Below are 27,359 nucleotides of genomic sequence, written 5' to 3' on the forward strand. Positions count from 1 at the left end.
AGTTTGACTGCACTGTGGTCAGATAATGTGCATGGGATAATTTCTGTTTTCTTGCATATACTTAAGCATGACCTATGGACCAGTATGTGGTCTATTTTGGAAAATGATCCATGTGCAGCTGAGAAAAATGTCTATTCAGCTGTTTTTTGGGTGGGACACTCTGTGTATGTCCACTAAGCCCACCTGTTTCAAGCACTGGTTCAGTTCTGTTACTTCTTTGCTAACTTTTTATCTAGTTGGCCTATCTTTTTGGGATAAGAGGGGTGTTAAGGTCTCCTGTTAAGATTGTGGTATTGGATATGAGGTTTTTCATGTCCATTAAGATTTGCTTTATATAGTTGAGTGCTCCCATGTTTGGTGTATACATATTTATGAGTATTACCTCTTCCTCTTGTATTTTTCCCCTAAGCAATATATAGTGGTCTTCTTTATTTTCCTTGATTGGTCTTGGTTTGAAGTTGAAACTGTTTGAGAATAGGATTGTTACCCCTGTTTGTTTCTGAATTGCTGGGGAATGAGGTATTGTTTTCCGTCCTTTGATTTTCAGCCTATTAATTTCTTTATGAGTTATATGTGTTTCTTGTATACAGCATATTGTTGGATATTGTTTCCTAATTCACTGTGCCATTCTATTTCTTTTAATTGGTGAATTGAGTCCATTTACATTGATGGTTACAATTGAGATGTGTTGACTTACAATTGACATGTTATTTACGTACTGTCATTTACTCCTTTTTCTCCTGTGTTTGTTTGCCCTATTTAGTTGCTTGCTTCTGTTCTCATTCATGGAGTTCTAATCATTTTGGTCCCTCTCTAGAGCATCTTTCAGTAGTCTGTGTAGGGTTGGCTTTGTCATCACGAAATTCTTTAGCTGTTCTTTGTCATGAAAGTATTTCACTTCTCCATCAAACTTGAAAGTGAGTTTTGCAGGGTATAGCAGTCTGGGCTGGAATTTGTTTTCATAGAGGACTTGAACTACTCTGCTCCATGCTCTTCTTGCCTTCATGGTTTGTGAAGAGAAGTCAGCTGTAAATCTCATGGGTTTTCCCTTAAATGTGATCTGTTTCTTTTCTGTAGCGGCTCTCAGTGTATTGTTCTTGTCCTGGATTTCTGGGATCTTGAGTATTACATGTTTTGGTGTGTTTTGAATTAGGTTGAGGATACTTGCCATTCTGTAGTTTGGTTACCTGGATGTCAGATTGTTTCCTCATATTTGGGAAGTTTTCTGCTATTACTTTTGCCCATATTTTTTAATGTCATTTGTATTGACTCCTTCTTTCTCATTCATACCTATTAGTCTCACTTTGTTCATCTTTGCATCATCTTGCAGGTGATGAATTATTTATTCCTGCATCCTAGTTGTTTTTAAGAGATCTTTTACCTTTTCATTAGCTGCACCAGTGTCTTCAAGAGTTGAAACTCTGTCTTCACTTTCACTCAAACGGTTTTGCAAGCTTGTGATCGAGATTTTAAGTTCCTCTATATCTCTTTGACTCTGCTTCATGCGATCTATTTCTTTCCTGTATTGCTCATTCAAGGAATTCATCATTTTTCTAATCTCTATTTTTGTTTTTTGTCAATGTCTTCTTTAGAAGCAGTTCTTAATTCCTTTACTGCAGAGTTTTTTTTTTGTTTTGTTTTGTTTTTTTCTTCAGATTGGGTTTCCTCAAGTTTCTGTATTTGATTCTTTACTTCAGATGCTATGAGTTCAGAGATTTTTTTATTTCAGAAATTAATTCCGCTCTGAGTTCCTCTAGACCTTTCTACTCTTCCTTACTTTTGAAGCTATTCACTCATACATTTCAGCTGAGCTAGTGTCTTCTGCACTCGTTGCAGGTGCACAGTGGGTTTCCTCCATATGTTTCTGAATTTGATTCTTTACTTCAGATGCTATTGAATTGAGAGATTTATTTTTTGATTTCCGATCTGAGTTCCTCCATACCTTTCTGAAGTGGTTTCTTTATTTCAGAAGCTCTTTATTCATTGATTTCAGCTATGTGATTCCCAATTTGTTCTGTCCTAGTGTCCTCTTCACTTGTTATGGGTGGGCTTGGTGTGTGAGATTGCATTTTGTTCCTTCTCGTTGTCATTTTGTATAGCACTGTCTTCTGACCTTTGTTGTAGAGCTTTGGTGCAGTTATAACCTTAGCACCTACTGAAGTTCAGGTGCAGATCTACAATGTTTGAATTTGTCTAGTTGTGCCTGGCTTGGCACTAGATGCTGTGCTCAGCTCCTTCGTGTTGAAGCCCTTGGGAGTGAACCTGTTGTGCGCCTCTGGCAAGATGTTCTGCTCCTGGACTAGCTGAGTGGTTCTGTCCCCTACTCTCTCCACAGGGATTGTATCTGCAGAGTTGCACCCCAGGCCTGTATGCCAGGCCTGAGCTGAGTCTGAAGGAGAGAAGGGGGAGTAGGGGCGAGGGGTTGCTCTCTCACAACTCACCGGGCCTGGGTGCAGGCTGGATCTGGGGGTCCGGAGAACGCGGCAGAAGTTCTCACTCACTGGGTGGGAGTGGGGATGGTTGCGGAGTGGTGGTATGGGGGTCCCAAGGGTGCTAAAGATGGTCTCTCTCATGCTGCACGCCTGGGTTTGGACGTTACAGGTCCCATGGGCGCAAGGTAGCCAGAAGCTCTCCCACACACTCAGTGAGCCTATACTAGGACTGGATCAGGGGGTCCAGAGAACGTGGCAGAAGTTCTTACTCACTGTGCAGGTGTGGGGGGTGGCTGCGGAATGGTGGTTGGGGGGTCCAAAGGGCGCGGAAGCAGAAAAATGATTTCAATAAAATCAATGATATTTAGGGTGCTACTGCAAAGTTCAATGATTATGCAAAACAGCTGAGAAGTTAAAACAATTAAGTACTTCTAAATTTTAGCACTACTTACAGTAATGCCACTAAAATACCTATGCTGGACAAAAGTCCCTTAATTTTCTTTAGCAGTTACCACATTTGGAGCCAATCTGACTGAAATACTTAAATCCTCTTTTTCTCCAATGTTATGACAAACTGACCAAATTATCTACACTTGCAAAGCAAAATCTAGATGCTTGGAAAATATTATTGCATATATTTTATACTGACTGTTTCTGGAGATGGCAAGAATGTTTTCTCTGTATAGCTGTTTCAGAGGAAAAAGAATTTTTATAAAACTATTTTGTGGTGCAGAAAAGCACTAATAGTACATATTTTTACTTCTTGCCCTATTATTGTGGTATTAAATCATAAATAATATAGGTAACCAGTAAAAGCTCTACTTCACAGTACAGAAATCTAATGTGAAGCATCACATTTACACATGACAGAAGTGTCTTGACAGAACTCTGGCCCCCATTTACGTCTTCCGCCTCCTAGCACACGGAATAATTAATTGTGAAGCAATTACCTCAAAAGTTACCTAAAATTTAGATACCTTTATGTACATCACAGGCAATATTCAAACACCTCAACTCCAATAAATTAGTTTCTATCACAAAAGACTATAAAACATAATATGGTGTGGTATGGTATAGTATAGTAGAGACTCCATTTATTAGTGGGTTTTTTTTTTGTTGTTTTTGTTTTTTTTTTGCTAGCTATTAACAACCTCTATTCACATTACTTTGAGAAGCTAGTTTAACTTTTTAATAAAAATGATTAATAGCTTTAAGATAGGTTATAACTTTGATGGTAACAAGAAAAGAAAAAAAGATACAGAAAGCTAAAAAGTAATTATTTAAATCCACTTGAATTCTTTACTACGTCTCCACTGGAGACAGCATTTCACATTTAAAGTTATCTTTGAAGAGGAAGGGCACAAAAATGCACTGAATGTCAAGTATTTTGACCGAACCTGAGTCCCTCTGTGTTGCAGGAAGGTCAGACCCTTTCAGCACTGTAGTGTTGTGTCAAAATATGTCAACAAACCATCACACTGCAGGAAGAAGAATGACCTTTCAGTTCTTTATGTTTGGGTTGGTGATGGAGCTTTGGACGTGGGGTATGCATGAATGGTTTTCCTAGCTGCTTGACAAATGCAACTCCCAAGGTTTCTTTCAAGTGTGATTGTTAAAAGCAATCCTTTTAGCAATCTTACATTTTGGTATGACTTTCTAAACACATCTACGTCAGGGTGGGAAGTGATGTGGTGTCAACAATCACAAACAGATTCAATGTAACTGAACTAAAATTTGTATAAATGTTCAAATGCAAAAGATGTAGATTGAGAGTCACTAAATTTAAAAAGAATTTTACTTACTAGAAATCATACATTTTCTTAATCAGTTCTCCAAACTTTATTACAGATGTGACGTCATGGCTGGAATGTCAAGCCATCACCTAGAATCCTGCCCTACAGCCCAGGCTGCCTCTGGAGTAGGCATCTCCACTGAAATTACTGCTCATCAAATTTAAATGACATCATTCTCCCCACTACCAACATTAAAACCTCAAAACTATCTTTGTTCCATGTTCAGAAATAACATTTTTACTGAAGTCTTATTACACATTAGCAATATTTGCCAAATTCTATAAATTCTGTCTTTATCATCTCTTTGTATTTATGTGGCCTCTTCTACTACCATTACCATAATTTGGGCACCTATGATTTATTTCAATATGGAAGACTGTAAGAGCAACAGTTTTGGTATACTCAACTTCTCATTTCTGCCCACCCCTAGTACTGCTACCAGATATCCATGCTGAATTCTGGTCCTGATAATGCCACACGTTTACTTAAAACAAACAAATGAACAAATACCACAAAAACAAAACTCTTCTGGAATTCCACCTCTGTAACTTTGATCTAGGTTCTTAACCTCTTCATGCTTCAACTTTCTCATAAGAAATAGGGATAAAATATTAGTAGATACTTTATAGTACTGGAGGTGGATTAAATACAATAACATAAGAAAATGTTTAAGCCACTGCCTAAAACATAGCTGGTACTCAAGTATGTACATATTTCATTCCCTATTAAATTGAATTAAATTCCTCAAAGGCAAGATAAGGTTTTGTTCACCTTTGTAATCTTTCTATATAAACAGAATTTAGTAACATTCACTGAATTTGATAAAATATCTATGCTATTACTAGTAGACCAGTTCATCAGAATTTGTTGCATTAGTAATTTGTAGTGGTGACATATTCAATTCACCTTAAAACATGTTTAAATATGTTTACATGGCTGGCCTCTTTGCTCACAATGGATGGCTTCATTCTCATCACCTTCATAATCAATATGGCGTACACTTAAATTATCATAGTCGAAGCTAGAGGGGATGACTAAGATAGTTTCCTATTTATATTAGTTGATCAATATTATGGAATCTAAAAATATCCTTTTTAGTGAATAAAAGGATTTTGCTTTAATTTTTAATTTATGATCATTAAAATGAGATAACTTTTGATGTCAGAGGACTTCACTTAAAATGGGACATGGTGGTGGTTCGCACAGAGGCCAGCAGCAAATGAGAAAGGAATGGCAATTTTAAGGAATAAAAAGACAGCCATGAGGTTAAGAACAAAACTTGCTGGTAGAAACCTGTCTAAGAATAAAAAGAAGAACAAAACCCAGGAAATGGCTGTGTCAAGTCACTCAGGTGGGAAGGAGGGTAAAACATGAGGGAAATTCACAGGAATCTTATGGCAGATGATAAGGATGCAAGCAAAAGAGCATGGAAAGTACAAATGAATGTGACTAGCTTGTGTTAATAGGAAAAAAGAAATTCAAAGGGTAAATTTAAATTTTACATGAATATGGCAATGGTAAGCATCCTGTTTATTCATTTCTAATTGACTCTGGAAATCATACTCTTCTATGAAATAGACTTCATACAGATTTCTCCTTTATGAAGAGTATGAGGCATACAAACTATTCTGGCCTTGCTTTCCATAGGCTGCATGTGTGAAAGGGAAAGAGCAAGGTCAAACCAAAGCAAAACAGCTTCATAATCTATGTTCTCCATCTCACAGATTACTCGATACTGATGTTTAATAAAATTTGTTTATGATAAAATGAAATTTGTAACTTACAAGGCATAAATAAGACTATCATGTTAGTGCTGAACAAGACAAACTGACTTTTAATCTATTAAGCTGTGAGAGACTCCTACTTGAGAGGTTTTAGCCTCCCCTGGAAAAAACCAAAACAAACAAATAAACAAAATGAATAACACAGTGGTTTATGAACACTGGACATCAAGCAATAAAGGACTGTGATCTGTGAATGCTGTGAAACATGAGTGAACCCTTTTATAGCCTCAGCTTCGTAGCTGGAGAACACTTCCAGGCTGTGGTGCACAAAGCCCAGGTGAAGCCCAGTGGTCTCACTGTGGTATCACTGAATGAAGAGCTGCAGCTTGGAGAACTGGAAGATAGAGGCATTTAGAGTCCCCTGGACACAAGGCCAATAGCAGGGAGCTAGGCAGAATGCCAAAGACTTGGGGTGCGTCTTCCTCATGCATACAGCAGCATACTGACAAGTGCACACATGTCAGCATGCATAGTCATCCTCCCCTAACGAATCTGCAAGGGACACATTCCAGGATACCCAGCATATGTCTGAAATTAAGCATGGTACTGAGCCTTACAGTTACTATGTACTTATCCTTATTTCCTGCAGCATCGCCACACAGAACCAGGGTAAGCTGGCCTTTCAGTTTTATGTCTTGACGCCTCCCTTGTCCCATTACTCTTGTGCTTTGGAGCCATTATTAAGAAACAATAAGAGTTACTTGAACACAGACACTAAGATACAGTGATAGTTGATCTGAGTCCCTAAGGTAGCAAATAACTGGCCAACAGGAAGACAGCATATATAATGTGAGTATGTTGGCAAAAAGATGATTCACACCCTGTGCAGAGCAGAGGGCAGATTTTATCATGCTACTCAGAACAGCACACCATATAAAACATATGAGTTGATTATTTCTGGAATTCTCCATTTAATATTTTTTGTCCCGTAGGTAACAGAAAACAAAACCATAGAAAAGACAGAACTACGGTATCGATTTAACCTACTTGATGTGTCCAGGATATTCCACTCAAAGTAGACACAGGAAAGATAACTATAGTCTGGGCCATAAAGCAAATCTCAATAAATTTATTTTATTTTACTTTATCTTTTTGGTACCAGGAATTGAACTTAGGACCTTGTGCTTGCCAGGCAGGCGCTGTTCTGCTGAGCTACATTTCCATCTCTTCAATAAATTAAAAAGGATTCAATTTTGCGGTCTGAACTCAATGGAATTAAATTATTATAAACTAATAGCAGAAAGCCATACAGAGTTTTCCAAATGTTGGGAACTAAAATCATACACTATGAACAGCCCGTGGGGACTGAGGTGCAGGGCGGAGCGGGTGTACCCGCTTCAGGTGTGCAAGGCCTAGGGTTTGATCCTCAGGACAGCAGGAGGGGCAGTGTGCAAAGCTAAATCATCTGCAGGTCAAAAGGGAGACCAAAAGAGCAGAAGGTATATGAAATAAAGTGAAAATGAAAACATGACATGATAAAAATAGCAAGATAAAACTACAGTAGCACTTTGAGGTTAAATCATAGCACTCAAAAGACCTACATTATTTAAAAAAAATGGTGTCAACTTGGTAAATTCAGCCTTTCATTTCAGAAAACTCAAAGGGCAAATAAAACTGAAATTAAGAAAAAAATAATGTAAAATGAAAAATAGTGAAGCAACACACAATTTTCCAAACATTGTGGTTCAACACTCAGTAGCAAAAAGAACCTATCACCATAATTTACCACACTAATGTTTAAAAACTCATATGATCATCTTATCAGATGCAGAATAAGCACTTTCAATAGACAAACAATGAAATGAAGGCTGATTGTTTTAGAAGGCAGATAAAAGTAGCAGATTATTAAATCTAGAAAAAACATAACCATCAATATCAGGAATGAGAAACATAACACAAATTAAAAAAATAAAGAAATATTTTGAAAAGTTTATTCAAGGATATTCCAGAACTTAGATAAAATGGTATTCTTTGAAAGATAAAGTATTAGAGTTCACGAATGAAAAAATTCTGGAATTGCTACTCTAATAAAAAATTAATTTTGTAGTTAAAGATCTTTTAACAACAAAATACTACAGGCCCATGGTTTAACTGGAGAATTCTACTAAAATCTAGAATGACATAACAAATCTGCACAGTTTTTTTTTATAAAACTGAAAGTCTAGGAATACCTTCCTCATACAATGAGTAAGGCCAACCACACTTAAAATACCAAACCAGGCCAAAAATAAAAAGAAAAATCTTTGCTGCTCATAAATTTTGATGCAAAATTCCTAACAAATTTTATTAAAATCAAACCCAATAAAATATAAAAGTATACTGGATTATAACCATGCAGTTTATTCTAGGAACGCTACGTTGTTGTGAAATTTCAACTCAATCATTAGCTGAACCTGGTTGCATACACCTCTAATCCCAGCACTCTGGAAAGCTGAGACAGGAGGACCACAATTTAGGGCCCAGCCTGGGCAACTGAATAAGACCTTGCTTCAAAATTAAAAATGCACTGGAGATGTAGCTCAGTCCAAATATTCTGGTTTAATCCCAAGTACTGAAAAAAAATCAATTATCATAATTTACAATTTTTAAAAACTCATGATCATTTCATCAGATGCAGAAAAAGCATTTGATAAAATTCAAGATCTATTTCATGATTAAAATTTCTTAATAAATTAGAAATAAAAGAGTTTCAGCAACCTAACAAAGGGCAAGAAGAAACCTAGTTCACATTCTTTCTCTCATGCCATCAACAGCATGATCCATAAAAAATTGATAAATTGGACATCAAAAAAATTAAAACTTCTGATCTTTCAAAGAGGTAAATGGATTAAAAAACAAGCCATAAACCAGAAAAAAATTGCAAATCATGTATTTGACAAAGGACTTATACCTAGCGTGTTAAAATACTAAACCCCTACCAAAACTGAATATAATGTACCTCAGTCAAAATGAGGTAAAGATTTGAAGTATTTATCCAAAGAAGATAAGCAGTAAATGAGAATGAAAAAAGATTCTTCACATAACTAATCATTATAGAAAAGCTAACCAAAATCACACTGAGACTTTTTAATGTAGTTAGTACAGGGTCTACAGGGTCTCACTACACAGATCAGACTTGTAGTGATCCTCCTGCTTTAGCCTCCCAAGCGCTGGGATTGCAGGTGTGCGCCACCACACCCATTCTCATTGGCTATCTCAGCGTGCTCCAGATGGCGGAGCTGGCACAGCACGCGGGGGATCAAACCCTGGTCCTGTACCTGCCAAAGCAGCCACTTTAGTCCACTGAGCTTTCTGGCTGACCCTGAGACACTTTTATACAACTACTGGAGAGGCTTCAGTTAACAACACAGATCAACCAAGGGACAGGACGGATACAAGAATACAGCCATCATAAAGTTCTGGTGGAATGTAACACAGTGCTGTCACTTTGGAATAGATTATTTCATTAAAAGGTAAAATACTTATCATATGTCTCAAGCATTTCCTTCATAGTATTTACCCCAGAGTAAGGAACCCATATAAAGGTATTATAAGATTGTTCATAGCAACTTTATTACTAATAGCCAGAGATACAAACCAAATACTGTATCTATCAATAAGCGAATAAAAGTGATATAGCCATGTAATTAAATACACTCCTCAATAAAAAGGAATGATTCTTTAAAAGAGAATAAAAAATAGTAAAAAAAAAAATTAGCCATGCTATAGAGTTTCATGAAACAAAATGATAGAATTCAACAATGGTTGTTATATTTTATATTGTTGTCTTCAAATTAGTTGTTCAGATTACCAGATATAAGCATGCAAAGTTGGTAAAAAAAGAAAAAAAGAAAAAAGATTAAGCATGAACTATTTCTTTCAATAGATCAGTACAGAGCAGCAATATAATCATCTAAGCTAGCCTGTGTAAACATCTTAGTGTCTCCCTAGTGCAAGAACCTAAAGAATGAATAAAATCTGAAAGGTACAAAAGATACTGTGAAAGGGAAAGAAACTGCCCAAAGGGAAGGAACAACCAGGCGGAAGGAAAGGAGAAAAGAATGGAAGGGAACGGAATGCTGTTTTTGACATTAACGCAAATTAATGAAATAATCGTGCCATACAAAAGAGACAAGACAAGCCAGGCATGGTGGTGCATAACTGTAACCCAAGCAATCTGGAAAGCTGAGGCTAAAGGATCACAACTTTGAGCCCGGCCTGCACAGCTCAGCAACTCAGAGACTTACCAAAATAAAAAATAAGAATGGCCCTGGATTTATAGTTCAGGGTGAAGGCCCTAAAACTAAAAAATGGCCAGGTGAAAAGAATTCATGCTGTACAACTCCATTTATATAAAATACTAGAAAGATGCTGGAAAGTGCAAACAAGTCAACAGGAAACACAGTAGGTCAGGGCACTGTCTGGTGCAGGGACAGCTGAAGGAGCTAGAAGGAAGGTTACACAGAGAACGAGCGGGCTGTGGAAGGCAGGAGGCAACCTCAGCATCTCTATCACGGAGATAGTTACATGGGTTTAAAATGAGCAAACTGAGCCAACCCTGGTGGCTCATACCTGTAATCCCAGCACTGTGGGAGGATGCGGCAAGAGGACCAAAGACTCAGCAAAAGCGTTCCTCAAAATAAAAAGTAGAGTAGCTTGGTGCAAAGGCTCTAGGTTCAATCCTCAGTACAAAAATCAAACCAAACCAAACCAAACTCCAAACCAAACCAAAAATTCTATCAAATGGCATCCTTTAGATATGGGTAGTTTATTATATGTCAATTATACTACAATAACACTTTAAAAATATTTGAGTTTTTTATATATTTAGGATCGGGTCTAAAAGGTCTCACTACGTAGATCAGACTCGTAGTAATAGTCCTGTTTTCAGCCTCCCAAGCACTGGGATTACAGGCACATGCTTCCACGCACAGTCTCAACTGCCCTCTCAGCATGCCTGGGGGCGGGGCTGGTATGGCACAATGAGGATCAAACCCTGGCAGCTGTACTCTGCCTAAGCATGCACTTTAGTCTGCTGAGCTATCTGGCCAGCCCTAAAAAAGTATTTTTAAACAATGAAAGATATTTTACTTGCAGCAAAATGCAATTCAGACTAAAACATGAACTCTAGTTAAACTTCTAAAATATGTGTATCTTTTCTTTCTATTCTTTCCTTCCTGCCTGCCTCCTCCCATCACCTTTCTTTTCTTTTTTTAAAAAGCAAAATACATTTACTGGGGGAAAGAAAGCTTCTATTTGAGAGAGGGACAGAAGGGGACCTGAGGGGGTGGTTTGTTCCCTCCCTCCCTCTTTTTCTCCCTTCCCTCCCTCTCTTTCTCCCTTCTCTCCCTCCTCTTCCTTGCTTCCTGTCTGTCCTTCCTTCCCATCTGTCCGTCTGTCCTTCCATTCATCCGTCCATCCATCCTTCTTTCCTTCCTTCCATCCTTCCTTCTGTCTCCCTCTTTTGTCTCCTCCCCTCCCCTTCCCACCATCTGTCTTTTCTAGTGTTGACGACTGAACCTAGGACCTTACACATGCTAGACAAACATTCTAACTATGCTACATCCCTTGGGGGAAATATATGTGCTTAACACATCCAATATTGTTCAATCCATTTATTTTCTGAATATAGACTGGTCTTTAGACAATCTAAGAGTTTAATGTCTGAACTGCATATAGACAGTCAAGAAGTAGCACAATAGTACAGTACTTGCGTGGCATGTGCCAGGCCCTGGGCTCAATCCCCAGTAGTGGGGAAAAATTTTCTTGCATTTCAAGAGCAAGAACAAGGCAGCAGGCATTACAATTCCAGACTTCCAGTTATCCTATAAAGCTTCAGTACTAAAAGCATGGTACTGGCACAAAAAAAAGACATGCTCTCCAATCAAACAGAACAGAGTTGGCAGGATCCACCTCAAGAACTTGTGGATATCTGATTTTTGACCAAAAAAAGTCTATAATACACATGAGACAAAGATAACCTCTATTAAGTGGTGCTAGGGAAACTGTCATCCACATGTAGAAGAATGAATCTTGATCCACATCTGCACTAAAATCAAATCAAAATGATTAGCCCATATAAAAACAGAAACAATGAATCTTCTGGAAGAAAAAAAAAAAACACTGGTAAAACTTGAAGACACAGGAATAGGCAAGGACTTCTTGAACAGAACCACAATTGTATAAGAAAAAAAAAACCCACTGCATATAAAAAGTCTTCTCTGATTCTGTGGATTTCAAATCCAACAATTCAGGTGATATCATATTTCTGGCATATCCATATGTAACAAAGGATTTGTACTAACCTTAGGGACTCACAGTTTAAACACTTAAATAAGGCTCTTCAGAGAGACAAACAAAACAATTGGCTACTCTGTACAACCACACATGAATGAACGTCAACACCTCCAATGCTATGAAGGCTTTTGTCTTTTGTTAAATGAACCCACTCAGCGATCAAGCAGCTTGCTTTACAGATTTCAGACCATGACTGACATGAGGCCGTACAGTGAAGTAAGGGAACAGGTGTGTGTGTGAGGTGCGTGTGTGTGTGTGTGTGTGTGTGTGTGTGTGTGTGTGTGTGTGCAGAGAATGACCTAGCTTGGGTGGTTCCGTGTCCCAATTTCCACTGTTAACTCTTCAAAGGCAGAGGTGACAAAAGTTGGACTAACTGCCCAAAAAGCCTTGGTGACTTGAGCTAGTAGTCCTTAATACAGAAATTATTGTTCTCATCAAGACCTTTTGGAAGAAGGCTAGGAATATAGGCAAGTTATTAAAACAAGGTTAGAGGAAGAGGTTGGTTTCACTGTTATGTGCAGAGTAGCATCTTTTGTGCTCAAGACAAAACAAAACTCCCACTGTCTAGCCCTCACCACACACAAATTAGTGCTCTAAGGCTAAGGGACACGATGTATTTAAAAACTCCCCCAAATGACTTTAATGCAGAATGAAGTTTAAGAATCACTGCCCTAGACCCCAAGCTATAACATCAATTTGAATATGATTCCAGAATTAGCCTCACGAATGAACAGGTCCTCCATGGGTCCTGGATCACATTTCTTTCATTCTTTCCTCACGCTTAGGATGAGCTAGATGGTCGTTTCTACTCCTAGCAAGGCCATTCAGTCCTCTTCTTGTTGATTTGGTTGGAGGGAAGAGTTCTGAAGCATGTATGACTCAAATTAACTCTGCTGACCATACTCTTAAGTGAAATAAACTAGACACACGTTTAAATACAACACTGTTACTCTGGTGTGAGACACATAGTATAAATAAGGACCAAAATGTATAATGAATGTTGGGAAATGAAAGAAAAGTGGGAAGGGAAATCAGGAAGGGGAGAAGGGGAAAAGAAGGAAGGGACAAGGAGCAAAAGAACAGAAAGAAAGAATGTTAGCAAAAAGTAAGAGAAACAGTGTTGAAAGGAAGGGAGGAGAATGGGGAAAAGAAGATATATCATGGATGGGTACAAATGCCCTATGAAGAACATTATTATACCTAAAATGTACCAATAAAATTTAAACAAGAAAAAAAAAACTGTCACAGTAGCAGGTCACCAGGAAGTCATCTATCTTTTCAATAATTCTTTGGTCCACTTCATTTGTAAAACTGGTCAGCATGCTGCCTTCATAAAATGCTTCAAGACAGTCATTAGACAGATCACCGCAAGCCTGAGAAACTAGTCAACTGACATTTCCTTAGAAGTCTAGGGCTTACGTTTTTCCCTTTAATTCTTTCATTTATCTCATCCCAGTTTCCCAACAATCATCTCTGCATTGTAAATACCAATCTAAAAGCCTAAGTCAGCCTTTCTACCTTTTGTACAATTTTGTATCTAAAATCATCATCAAGAACAGTAAGTGATGGAAGAAAATACAGATTCCTTGCTGGGGAAAGCCTAGTTATTCATCTTCCAGATACAGAAAAAAAGTGGTATTTCACCATTATGAGGAATTGTTTGCATAAAAGTACTAAATAGCCAGAAAACTTTTCCCCTCATGCTTATCAAATATTTTGAGATTACTCTAGCAAATAACAGTGTCAAACTTAAGTCTGGAACAATGGGATATCAATGTCTCACAACAACTCCATTATGAAATGGGAAAGCAAATTATTATATTTTACCTTTATAGAAATCCTCTTCAGTGCATTTGCTAATTATTAGTCAATCTGTCTCTTGCTGCTGAGGACTGCTTGTTAGTTTACAGCAGCAGTGCCCTGCAAGCTGATGTAATTGAAGGTTTGCAAGAGCATCTATTGCTGAGGCACATACTCCAGCTTAAGGAAGATGTGATCAGTCCTGTTTTTAACGAGACTGAAATAACTAGAAATCTGTGACTGGGCTAATTGCAGGCTTCCTGAAAGTTATCTTAATATAGGAAAAACTTTGACCATCCTCTGAAAAATACCTTCCTTAACTCTTAACTCTTTGGCAGCTTTGTTCTACAAGCTCTGCTCTCAGGTTATCACAGACCAGAGAAAGCAATCACGTTGAGTAAATAACTGATCTTTAAAAAATACTTAGAGGTAAGACATGAAGTCAAATCAATTCTTGTGGCAGAAGGTATTAGCTTAGCCCTGCCTTTAGGAGAGCAGACTCTCTGGAGCCAAAGATTGAAAAATCTGACAGATGGCATTCAGCACTTAACCTTTCCAGTAGTATATAAATATGACCAACACCATCACTTCCCTGGTGCTCTCTCCCCTCCTCCTCCTAACACCACTAGAAGAAAAAACTTCAGATGATATGGAATTTGCTTCTTTTTTTTTTTTTTTATTGTTCCTTACATAGGATCAGGGACCTGGGTTCTGGACCCAAGCTATAAAAGTCTCTATTTTGATGCCACTCTGTTGTAATGTTTTGATGCCACCCTGTAGTAGCTACACTGCCTCCATCTCTTCCTACGTCACACTCCATGCAGAAGGACTGCAGAGAAGCCATGGGAACACTCCCAGGATCTGCATACCCATCCCTCTGGATCATCCACTTGACAGTGTGCAACCACACAAGGTGCCCTCTGGCCCACGGCAGTGGTCCGTGGGAATGTGCGTGGATGTGGATGCTGCGGTGTAAGTGACCCTGTTCTAGGTGCAGCAGAGAGTGGGAAGAGAGAAGCAGGCAATCAGTGGGTCACTGACCCCTGCACTTCCACCAGCAGCCCAGAACTCTGAGTCTGCGAATTTTTACTGTAAATCTGAACTTCAAAATTTTCCAATTGTTTGTGCTCTTGACTCAAGCCCAATTTGAAGTATCTCTTAGGGACAATAAAGACTTACTTCTGCTTAGGACTGTCAAGGCATTCCATGTCAAATTTAAAACTAGAGAAGTTAGAAGTTGGAGGGATGCAAGCAATCAATGTAAGTATAAATTTATCTAAAAATTCTTGGTTATTTTCTGTCTTCAAAGTCAATAAGTAAGTAGACTTATATTATCTGTTGAGAAGTAACTCTATAGAAACTTATACACCTAAGATAGGGGCTGTAGCAGACACATGTAATTCTAGCACTAAGTGATACTGAGGCAGGAGAATAGCAAGCTCAAGTTCCAACTTAGCAAGACTGTCTTGGCCAGGCAGATAGCTCAAGGGCTGGGATATACCTCGTGATACAGTGACTTTGAGTTCAACCTCCAGTATCAGCAAGAAAACACACACACATATGAAAAACAGAAAAAAAAAAATCCTATAAATCTGAAAAGTCTAGATTTTTAGAAAAAGCCATTTTTCTCACGGTTCTCATGATGGGATTCTACAAGGAAATGGCTCTACTAAGGTTTAATTTCATTATTCCTTATATAATCCTTAACAACAGATTCAAAATATTGTTTTCAATAAGCATTAATAAATTCATTCATACAATCATTCATTCAATAAACATACACGGATCACATACTACACATCAGGGATCTTGCCAACTTCTGGGCATTCAATGATGGCTAAACAAATGGTATAAAACTCAATATAAAACTCAATAGTAATTCGTGGAAACGCATTCTTTCCAGCTGCTAAGTGTAGACCCACTTAGGGACGGGCACCTACAAGGAACATATAACAAAGCCAATGCTTAGAACAGAGAGACCGCAAATGCTTAGAACAGAGAGCACGTGACTGAATGTCCCTTGAATGTCCCAGAGGGGTGCTAAACTCGTGGTTGTGATTTCCATATTTTGATCACCAGTTGTTAGGCAGTACTCTTTATGAGCTTTGCAGCATGTGACTCTGAGTATTTTTTATGCAAAATTAAAGATTTATTTTTAAATTAAGTTTATTGATAGATTTTAAGTATATGCAGTGATCACATTCATCACACGAAATTTGTACTATACATGTACATGATATAACGTGATCCATTTTTTTCCATTCCTTTACTCTCCCTTCAATCCCTCTTCCCTTCCTTACAAAAGATTTGTTTCAATTTTTTCCTTCCTTTCTCATTTTTTTTTCTGTTTTCTTTTCCTTCCTTTCCCTTTCCCCCCTTCTTTGTTCCCGTTTCTGTTTGAACATTTTCTTCCTATTTTAGAATTTCTATTATACATTCAGGTCTTTATTTACATTTTTTTCTTCTCACACCAGAGAAGTAACATGGTATTTACACATGTGTTTCTGATTTACTTCACTTAAGAGTATGGTCTCAAGGTATATGTGGTTTTTTTTATACAATAGAGTACTACTCTGCCATAAAGAAGGAAAAGTTTGAGACATTTCTTTACTGAAACTTTTTTTCCAGTTACCAAAAGAAGCCACAGTGTCTCTGCCTCTTTGAAAGGCTCTGTGTCAGAACCCATGTGTATAAATTGGTTTTAAAACTGCAGAATCGGTTCCTTCTCTGTCATTACCTGAATATAAAAAAATACAGCAGGTACATGTCAAATAGTTCATTTTCTTTCTTTTTTTTTCTTTTTCTTTTTGGTGGAACTGGGGATTGAACTCAGGCCCTTGTGCTTGCCAGGAAAGCACTTATTCTACTGAGCTATCTCCCCAGCCCCAAACAGCTCATTTTCTGATTAGATAAATAGAAAGGTAGGCTATGTGTGTTGATTGACTTATTGATTAATTGATTGATTGATTGATTGATTTTGTGGTACTGGGGATTGAACTCAGGATCTTACACTTGCCAGGCAGGTGTTTATGCCACTGAGCTATGTCCCCAGCCCGTGTGTTGATTTTAGAAGAAAATACTTCTTCTAGTAGCCTGACATAATTTAGGACCTCTGGTTTGATACTGCTTCTCAGAGGTACTCTAAGTCTTTTAGCTCTGTAAGAGAAAGTCAAATTTTGAGAATTAACATAGTTCTTTAGTTGTACTTAGGAGTTTGCATATAGCAAAGGCACTTTATGCATTCTAGTCAACATATTTGATTTTGGAATGGAGACTCATTGCAAAGTTCAAACTTTTTTCAAGGTGAATCAAGTCAGGGTAAGTTTCTGAAGTTTTGATAACAAAGCAGAGGAACACATTACACAAAAATTTTGCCAAAAGTACTGTATAAAAGAGAAAGTTCTTTTAAAGGTTTTTACTCAAATAAGTAAACTGGTATTTCTATAAGTGTTCCCAATGACATTGTAGTCACTCATGCAGACATGAGTAAGGATGTAGAGAAGTGAAACCCAATGAGGAGAGAGAGAACTGAGGGTTTTATGGCTTAGTCTGGGTGGACATGAATGGCTCTCTGAGGAATGGAACTGTAATCAGACATCTGAATGCTGTCATGTCAGAAGAAAGCTATATGGAGATCTAGGTAAAGAAAACTGTGCACAAAGGTGAGGCATAGTAAGGGTCGTAGAGCAGAAATAAGAAACAGAGTTCAAGGAACATATAACAAAGCCAATGAGGTAGAAGTAAAAGAGAAAGTCTTAGGTGAGGGGAGTGAAGAAGCAAGCTGGAAGGAAGCAGCTTATACAGAGGGTCCTGAATATCACAGCACAGGATTTTAGATTTTATTTTTAAATGCCATGGAGAGCTATGGAAAAGTTTTGAGCAAGAAAGTGAAATAATATGGTTTTCCAAGATGGGCTATGAAAACTGACCACAGGGCCGTAAGACTGGACCTGCGGAGGTCAGTCTGGAGCAATTGCCCCAGGGGTAACAGAGGCAGAGGCAAAAGCAGCTGAAATGGCAAAAAGGACACTATTCACAACACAGTGAGGACAGACGGGCTGAATGAATTTGCTGATGCATGAAACAAGTTTCTGAATTGAGTGAGGAAATTGTAGCACCATTGATTGAACTGGGCAAGGGGATGGAAATAATGAGTTTGGGAAGAAAATTCAAGAGTTTAGTTTTGGATATGTTAAGTCTCAGTGATCTATTTGATGCCCAAAAGGAGGTTCTATACTTAGTGTACAAATCATTCAAGGGAAACATTAGAACTGGAGGTAAAAATTAGGAGATCTCAACAGTTTGTACACAAAACTACAGAACTAGAGAAATCCCCAACAGACTAGCCACGATATGAATGCAGATTTTTTTTTAAAGGTAGTGTGGGACAGATGGGAGGGCCCGAGTGCTGCAGCCTAGAGACTGGGAAAAGGCAGTGGAGCCAGCCAAAGAGACTGCGTATGCTACTGGCAATGCAGGAGGAAACCCAGGAGAAAGCAACACAGGAGAAAGAAAATGCTTTAACACAGAGAAAAGGAATAATTCTGCCTGTCAAATCTGCTGAACAGTGATAAGAATGCCAAGTCACTGTGGAAAACACTTCTTAAAGCAGAGATAATCTAAAAATTACAAGCTCTGCAAGTTATTTGTGTAGAAATGGTTCAGGCTAAAGCATTATTCTATAAATATTAATTGAACTACCTTTTTATAAGGTCTATTCTTTAATTTGAAAATCTGTCCCAATTACATAACACTGGTCTTTGTGTCCACCGGGGCCTTATTACATGAATAAAATGGCTCAAATACCATCCAGGAGCTTTCCTCAAAGTCTGTCTACAGGTTAAAGAATTCTTTCAACTCTAAAGAAACTTTCTCAACTTCTGTATGAGTTCTGTTGAGGCAAAATATGAAAACAGCAGGATCCCACAATTTCACAAGTGGGCTGCTATCTCCTTATATCAAAACACCCCATCACTGCTAAGTCCACGTTCTTATTACAACCCAAAGTTTATATCCAAGTAAATATGACCATGTTCCATTTGAGGTGGAGCATTACTTGGCTTTTGTGGTTTCTGTGCAGGCAGCTGGTAATGTCAGCGACTTCGTTGTAGAGTATTTTCTTCCTGAATAATTGGGGCCACAAGGCTGATGTTCCCTTATCACCCATAAATTTATGTCTACTTGGCTAGTATATATAAAAATATACATTCAGGGAATGTAAATCAATAATAGTCTAAGTAAAATATCATTACAATGGAAAAAGTAGAATGCAAAAAAAAAAAAAAAAAGAAAGAAAGTAAAAATCCCTCTCACAGGAAACTGTATTAAATTATCCATCACTCAGACCCCTTCTGGCCATGGCAATAATCTGTAAATCTATTGCACAGATGATCAGATTATTTAACATGGCTCTAAGTGATGAGTGCTAGGCACACAACAGCTCTCAATAAACAGCTGACTTATTGTAGAATGAAGATATGCTTCTGGAACTTCTAAGTAAGCTCTAGTATCCGGGATTCAACTTACAATTGTTTTTCAGAAAAACTTGACCAGTACCAAATGGAAAAACTGACTCTGTGTGTACTGATTTACTCCATCAGGTTTTTTCTTTTCAATCCTTTAGCAACCTAAACTTACGCCATTTGATTTTCTTGTCATTACTTTCCCTATACTATCGAAAATGATGCTTTCTTTACTATTTCAAACTCATCATAAAATTGCTAAAAATCTAAAATTCAATTTGCCATATTATTGCTAATTTGAATAATGGCCGAATAAAACACAGGAAATGCTGAAGCAGCATTGATTTCTAAAACATTTTGCACTTTCCTCCTCCATCCCTGTAAAGTAAAGCTCGGATGCTACGCGCAATTACACAAGAAAATCAAGAAAGCCATTACATCCAGCATTTTGTCATGATCATTGTTACCATGGCAAAAAGTAGGCTTAGTTTAGCACAGCTGCTATGGGCGATGGCTGCTGGCCTTTTGTAAAGCGGGCTAACAGTATAATACCAAATTCCACAGCCTGTCACTGCCGACCCCTAGCCCCACTGCAGGCTGAAACTCTTGTCCACGGATCTACTCTCTCCTTTCTTATTCTGGGCCAGTGTCATCTCATTGCTGCATCTGACCTAGGAATGAAGCTAATCTAGGAAGGGAAAAATCAACATTGTAAGAGGGAAAAATGCATGGTGTGAAAACTTAGGAGTGTAATCACAGAAGAAGCCAAAGTTTCAACAGCTGTATGACATGCCAACAATATTCTGTTGGAAAGGATTCAGGTTTGGGAGTGAGTTGGAGAAATGCAGGCCCACGGTAACTAGCTGAATCCTACACTATTTTCTCCTTTTGAGTATCAGTTTAGTTACCTATACAATGGGGGCAGTTAAGTACCTAGTGAGGATTAAATGAAATAATCTTAGGTCTGGGCATCCTTAATGCTTTCATAATGGCTGAGAGCCTCATCTCTTTGGAAACTGTTTTCTATTATTATAAGCTGAATCATTTTCAGCTTTCAAATCATATGAGAGGCTGGGAAGATAGTTCAATAGAATAAGTGCTTGCCTGGCAAGCGCAAGGTCCTGAGTTCAATCTCCAGTTCTGTTAAAAAAAAAGAAAAGAAAAGAAAAGAAAAGAAAAGAAAAGAAAAGAAAAGAAAAGAAAAGAAAAGAAAACTGGGGCTAGGGAGATGGCTCAGTAGAATAAGTGCTTCCCTGGCAAGCGCAAGGGCCTGAGTTCAATCCCCATTTAAAAAAAAAAGAAAAAAAAAAGTCAAATCATATGGATATTTTCTCCAGCTGAAATAATTATTTTTATGGTCTGACAGTAAGTATATATTTCACACCAAAAGGATTAAAAATGCAGTGGCTATAATATGTATCACATTTTGTTATACATATTTCAAATGCACCAATATTAAATATTATCAGTATAAAATATGAGAGTATATACTAACTTTGACCTTATACAGAGACTTTAAGTTTTAAAAAAATGAAGCAACATTATGGAAGCAGAGAAGTTTAAATTATCTAAAATTAATACATTAATCAAGACTATATTTACTACAAAAAAGGTTACTAGCATTTTTACCAGCTAAACAAAATATTTTTTCTAATGAGATTTCAGCTGAGCATCGTTTATCTTAAGAGAAAAATAATGGGGCCTTACCTATTCCAGTAGCTCCAGAACTGGTCATGCAGGTAGGCGTGGTGGCTACATTCATCACCAAATGAGGCTTTGCTTTCAATCCAGTGAATTATGTGCCCTTCTACAGCTAAGAGACAAAGCATTACTAATATACGGTGAAGAGAAGGGAAGATTGAAAATTCTGAACTCTGCAGAGGCCTCTCCACGTTTCACATTAATGAGCAGAGGTTTAGCCTTACCATCTACTCTGGATGTAATTATAAAACAAGGCATGGTGCATGCTCATCGCAGTGAACAGTTACACTACAGTCACATCCTTTTCATTGTCATGACATTCTCCAAGTCCTTTTCTAGTTCAAGAATGTGATTCCATAACTTGACCAGAGACATGTTAAGCAGACCAAAGTAAAACTACCTACTCAACAGAATTGTTTTAAAAACTCACAATTTAGAGAAATGAGTTGAAAGTGGCAGCTGAAATTAGAAGGCATACTCCACACTCATTTCTCCATTATATGGAAAACTTTTAAAGGCATAAATTTCTTCAGAATTTAGTATTTTCTGATATTTACAATAATCTTTCCCAACTATTAGACCCATTTAGATACAATATTATAAAGCTAATATATTTTGGTAACATTTGTTAATATTAACGTATTTTAAAAAGGAATGGAAAAAATCTTATCTTCTCTATTAACAAATGATAACAGAGTTTAGGAACTCACCAACTGGTACTTGTAAAATAAAGTCTGGTGTTTTGTCATAACCCTTCGCACGGAGCTGATCCTCATCTACAGAAAGAACAAACACTATTACTTATAACAGTGTTCCATTAACCAGACAGCAATATAATTGCTTTTCTTTCTTAAATATGTATAAAAATTACTAATGCAGTCACACATATCTTTCTTATGCATGCAATGCTGTGTCAGAAGAAATTAATTTTAGCAAACCTGAAACATAAAAACTGCTTCTTTGTCTTGTTTGCATTTTTATGTGGTTACAAACATCAAGTCAAGCTGTCATAGCTACCTTTTTTCATAACTGAAAATACTCAAAGAAATATACTTACTAATTGTAAAAAAGGATTTTATTACCATGAGCATCACTAACATTATCAATCAATATTGAAAATTTATAGTAAAGCACAAGGATTGTGACCTTTACAATTATGAAGCAAACACTTGCATTAAAGCAGTAAGAAAATTTAGTTTCAATTAGCAAAACTATTCCTATACACAAGAAAAGGACAAGGACAATGGGACCACTGCAAAGAATTAATTATCTTGCTTAACTCCTATGGTACACTAGTGTTTCTAGTATTTACTAGGGTTCTAAACTAACTATGTAATTCTGAAAAGCAAACAGACTTTGAAATTTTTTCCTTCGTCTGTTCGATTTCTTGATCCTCTGCAAATACCAAGGATGTATGCAGAAGGAATAGAAGCAGGAAAATGAGAAGCCTGACAAAGTTGGGAAAAACTAACAAGGTGCTTAATTTAAAACAAAAAACAAAAAACCTCAATGCTTTCTAAATGCTGTCCTTGGCTTCTAATGGCATTACAATGTGATTTCTGAAATGGGGAGTTCTCCATTATATTTCGGAGTGACCTGGTCATTCAATTCCAGACGTAGCTTTCTGTCTTCACCCAACCTCAACTAATGGCTCAACCAAGTAACAAGGAAGGCTGTGTGGTCCCTTAACACCTACTGGGCTGTTGACATTGCCGTGCATCCCATTCGCCTTCTTGCATCACCTTTGATTAAAATTAATGGCCCATTCCCAGTGTCGGTCGCTTATTTCCAATCCATTTGTCAGCCCAACACAGTGGCTTCATGGCCAATGTTCAGAAACTCTGTTTTAGAACACTCTTGTGTACATTTTGAAAGGTCAGCATTTTAAACATAAATAACCTTTTAATGACAAGATACATATTTAAAGTAGATATTTAAGTTCAGTTTTGATAAAATTCAGTATCTTTAGACTATCCAGATTTTAAAGGATGGAGGCTAGAATTTGGAACCATTTTCCCTTTTTGAAATTTAAAAACTATTAAGTTAACCTGAGACAATGTGCCACAAATTACTATTAATTTAAAAATAATGGAATTTGCAAATTGGGTTATAGAAAACAAGACTGGAAAAATTTGTCACCTAACTCTACTCTGACCACAATGAGAATGTTTAATGGAAAAGGCATTTAATGAAATCATCTCCAGTGCCTTGAGCTGATGTTTTAGATAGGTGATGACATAGTCTCAAAAGCAGGGCTGACATTAAAAAAGACAGATTAATATTTCATTAAAACTATCCTAGCTTGATCAACGTTTGTAGATGTTAAAAATCTGCTTCAGAAAGAAAAAATGATTATGTTTCTGATAGCAGCTCAAAACAAAATTTCAAAGGTCACCAAGTAATCCAAATGCACACAATAAAATTCCTTTAAAAGCAGATGCGCAGTCCTGTTCATGGCACTGAAATTACTAATACAATACCTACTATTTAAACTGCATGACTTCCTTAACGTGAAAATTTAAAAACTCCAACCCCAAAAACCTGAACATAAAACGTTAAATGAGGCTAGGAAATATTTGCATCTTTTTTATAGAGAACTTAAAAACACCATTGCTATTTTATTGATTCTCCCCACCTCCGTTTCCTTCTTCACTCCCTCCTTCCACTTTGTTCTTTCACTGAATATTAATTTTGATCCCCAGGAACTGTACCCAAAAAAATGCCATTTGTAAGTCTGTGCATCACCCGTGAAATAAGACTTCTACTTTTATAAGAGGTTATTCTAAACACTTGAAACGTTCCTTTATTTACTCAATTCTGTCACCTCCCTACCTCCCCTGTTCGAGCTGTCACATGATGTCTTCCATCCTAGATTTCCTAAGAAAGGAAAAGGCAAAGTTGGTGAAGTTCAGAGGAAAAAGCAGGCCATGGACAGTAGTACATGGTACGTACGATGAGCCAGCATCCTTTACCTGCTCTGTCCACGAGATGTATCACTGACTACTGCATTAAGAGGCTCTGAGGGTCAGCTTCACCTTTCTGGCCTGATTTCTTGCCTTCTGCATTGTAAGTCTTTCTTTGCCTCCAGATATATAAAGATTTCTCTATTCAAAGTATTGTGTACAGGCTCAGATTCTGGCTGACACGTTAGAGTTCTAACTTTGGGATGCTGAGTTATATACTCTGTTGTCAGCCCTTTCCTCATTCTTTCTGTGTTCCTTTGTACTGCTATGCTTAGATCTTACGCTGCTTCTCTGATTAAAAGACTTTTCTTCTTATTTTTAATGTCTTATCTGCCTCAGTCTCACCACCAACAGTAGTTCCACACACATTTAATGCTCAAAAACAAGACACAAGTACATTTTAAAGAATATTCATGTTGTCAATAAAGCCTAGTCATATTTATCTTTCGATTCAACTCCCCATGCACAAACAAAAGCACAAAGCCAAAAAATTTGACCCAAAGTTCAAGGTTTTGCCTGTATTTCTGCTGTCATTTTTCACCTGTGAACCCAAATCTCTCAAGCTAAGGTTCATCCCACTTGTTAAGAAAGGGACTGCATCCTTTTCGCTAACACCGATGGTTAAAGTTTCTCCTTTTTTCCAATGGTATCATACTGACATTGGATTTATCTACTCCTTGAAGTCTGGGTAGAATTTTCCCTGTCTAGTGCTACTTCTCAGTGGCTCTTTCGTCCCTCTTCCAATGTCTTCTAGGGCAACTGACCTGTTCAGATTTTTATTTTCTATTCTATAGACAGTTTTATATTTCATATTTTCTTTGAGAATCATGCATTACATACCGGTTCTCACAATACTTTTCAGATATATGAACCAAGTATGGGTACTTATTGTTTGAATTTCCTAAATGGAAACTAAATGTTTAAGTAATCTGTTGAGATTTTTTTCAACAAAAGTAATCAAAATTCAGGAAAAAAAAATCAAGAACAGTATTATCTGGAGGGGGCAATAATATGTATTCCTTTAAGTATAATTCACACCCCCCAATTCCAATTCCTGTTAATTTAATTTACTTCAATTTCCAAGTACTGTTAACTTACTCAGTGAAAAGAACAGGCACAAAGTAAGGCTCTTCTGGTTTAAGGCATATATTTAAGAACCCCAAATATTTCATAATCACAAGGCTCATTAATATCATAGTGGAAATGTTTATTACTAACATAATAAATATGACAATATTATCACTCAAAAGCAGATCTGTTTTCTTCCTGATCCACAAAATGTAAAGTTTCAGATGTATCTCATGAAAAACTGTAATTCTGAACTAGCAAAGTCTTAAGAGAATAACAGTCAAATATATACAGCACATATATTACATATAATACATAATAAAAGTAACCTAGAGAACCTAAAGGACCAGGATCACTCAGATAGGTACAGATACAGCACAGGAGCTCAGGTCAACCAGTTTCTTCTTTGTCCAGATAGAATGCATCCCTGTCTTAATTATGGCAAATGTTTAAATTTGATTGTGTGTAAAATATACAACATAGGTTGTTTTCATACATTTGCAATAATAATTATTTTAAATAATTATTCTTTGTGATGTGTAACACTTGAGTGTTCTCACTTTCTTGTGGGATCAGCAGCTGGCCACCCACCCATATTACTTAGACCACATCTCCCCCAACAGGAGATGAGCATGGTAATTGCTTGATCTGTGGACCTTTAGTGGTACTCTCTGCTGTATAACTCTAAAAAATATCAAGAAAACAGGAGTCACAGATCAAACTGATGTTAATTTTTAAAAATCATTTAAAATAATAATTATTACAAATGTATAAAAACAGCCCATGTCTTTGTTTATTTCTAAGTTGTCAGACCCGTCTTAGAAATCTATTTTTTAAAAAGAAATTATACATGTCTAAAGAACATTGTGAAAGTTTAATTTCTCTGGCCTTTGAGTTACCCTCTTCTACAAATACTCAATACATCCAAAGCAATTAAGTACTAATTACACAATTTCTTTTTTTAAATAAAGGGCTGGCTTTGAGTCACTGAATGAAAACATTTAAAACTAGTTAATATATACTTAAGAATCATGGAGAATGGAGACTATTAAGAAAAAATTTTTTGTCTTTTGTTTTATTAAATACTTTAAATTCAAGAAATGTCATTATTCTTAAAAGAAATTGTGAAGAATTCCAAATCTGCAACATCTGGAAATGAAGCATAACAGTTGACATCTTCTATCTGTGAATTTGTCCAAAGGTTTCTAAAACTCAAATTATACTATGCCCTATGATAAAAAAAAAAATAATCTTTTTAATATTCTGTGACTGACTATTGGATTGAGGACAAAAATAGAATTATATTTACATTATATATGTTCAAACTACAGTACATTGTATCTAGTATTGTTTTTCTGTTCTCCCAAAAACGGCCTTATTCTACACTTGAAGCTATAACCATTGTTGCCTATATTTTCATGTTCGCTAAGAGTTAAGTTACACAGACTTTTCCATATAAGAAATTGAGAAGGCTTCAGTAATAGCTGTTCTGATATGCAAATCACATGAAAAGGCACAAAAACATATGCATTTCATGGGAGGGACTGTTAGCACAGATAAATGAAATCTTTACAGAACCCAAAATTTCATTACAGCCATTAGTTTCAACCTCTTCCCCCAAAGCCTCTTATCAAAGCCACTAATAAGGACTACAACTGACTGCTCTGACCCTGTCCTTCGCTTATGTCTTTAGGGGACAATACGAGGAAAAACTGAAGTGCCCTAAAGATGAGAAACAAATGGGAGGTCAAGAAGCTGGAGCAGCCTAGATAGAGGCTAGGTAAGCTACTTCCTTACTGCCTAATGGCTGTGGAGCGACAGGGGACAAGAATAGCAACAAAAATAAAACTTTTCCTTAAATGACACACACCACTAATTCTTTCACTTTAATGCTGCAAATGAAGTGAAAATCAGTGTGGGAGAACAAAAAGATACAGGACAGGGTGGGGGTGTGTGTGGAGACTAGTTGGATACAAGGGCTGTCACTAGTTTATTCTAAATAACCCAAGAGATTAGATGCTCATGAGAGGCCTTTTCAACTCCAAAATTCTGAATGGTTGAATGTTAGCCTTTGTCTGCC

General features: G+C 37.1%; 1 protein-coding gene across 6 annotated transcripts in view; it reads right to left on the reverse strand.

Annotated features, from left to right (window-relative positions):
* CUNH15orf41 (chromosome unknown C15orf41 homolog) overlaps window positions 1-27,359 on the reverse strand; it is a 261,509-nt gene that overhangs the window by 113,709 nt on the left and 120,441 nt on the right. For 3 of the 6 annotated variants that reach the window (XM_023703228.1, XM_004643114.3, XM_023703229.1), the window contains 2 exons: window positions 21,959-22,024; window positions 21,255-21,360 (listed from right to left, as the gene is read on the reverse strand). In XM_023703228.1, coding sequence (XP_023558996.1) covers window positions 21,255-21,360; window positions 21,959-22,024 — 172 coding nt within the window. Of the gene's footprint in view, window positions 1-21,254; window positions 21,379-21,958; window positions 22,025-27,359 lie in introns of all 6 variants that reach the window. The other 3 variants (XM_023703227.1, XM_004643113.2, XM_023703226.1) reach the window with 1 other exon arrangement.

This window comes from Octodon degus, unplaced genomic scaffold, assembly GCF_000260255.1.
Source record: "Octodon degus isolate 3935 unplaced genomic scaffold, OctDeg1.0 scaffold00166, whole genome shotgun sequence".
Taxonomy (NCBI): domain Eukaryota; kingdom Metazoa; phylum Chordata; class Mammalia; order Rodentia; family Octodontidae; genus Octodon; species Octodon degus.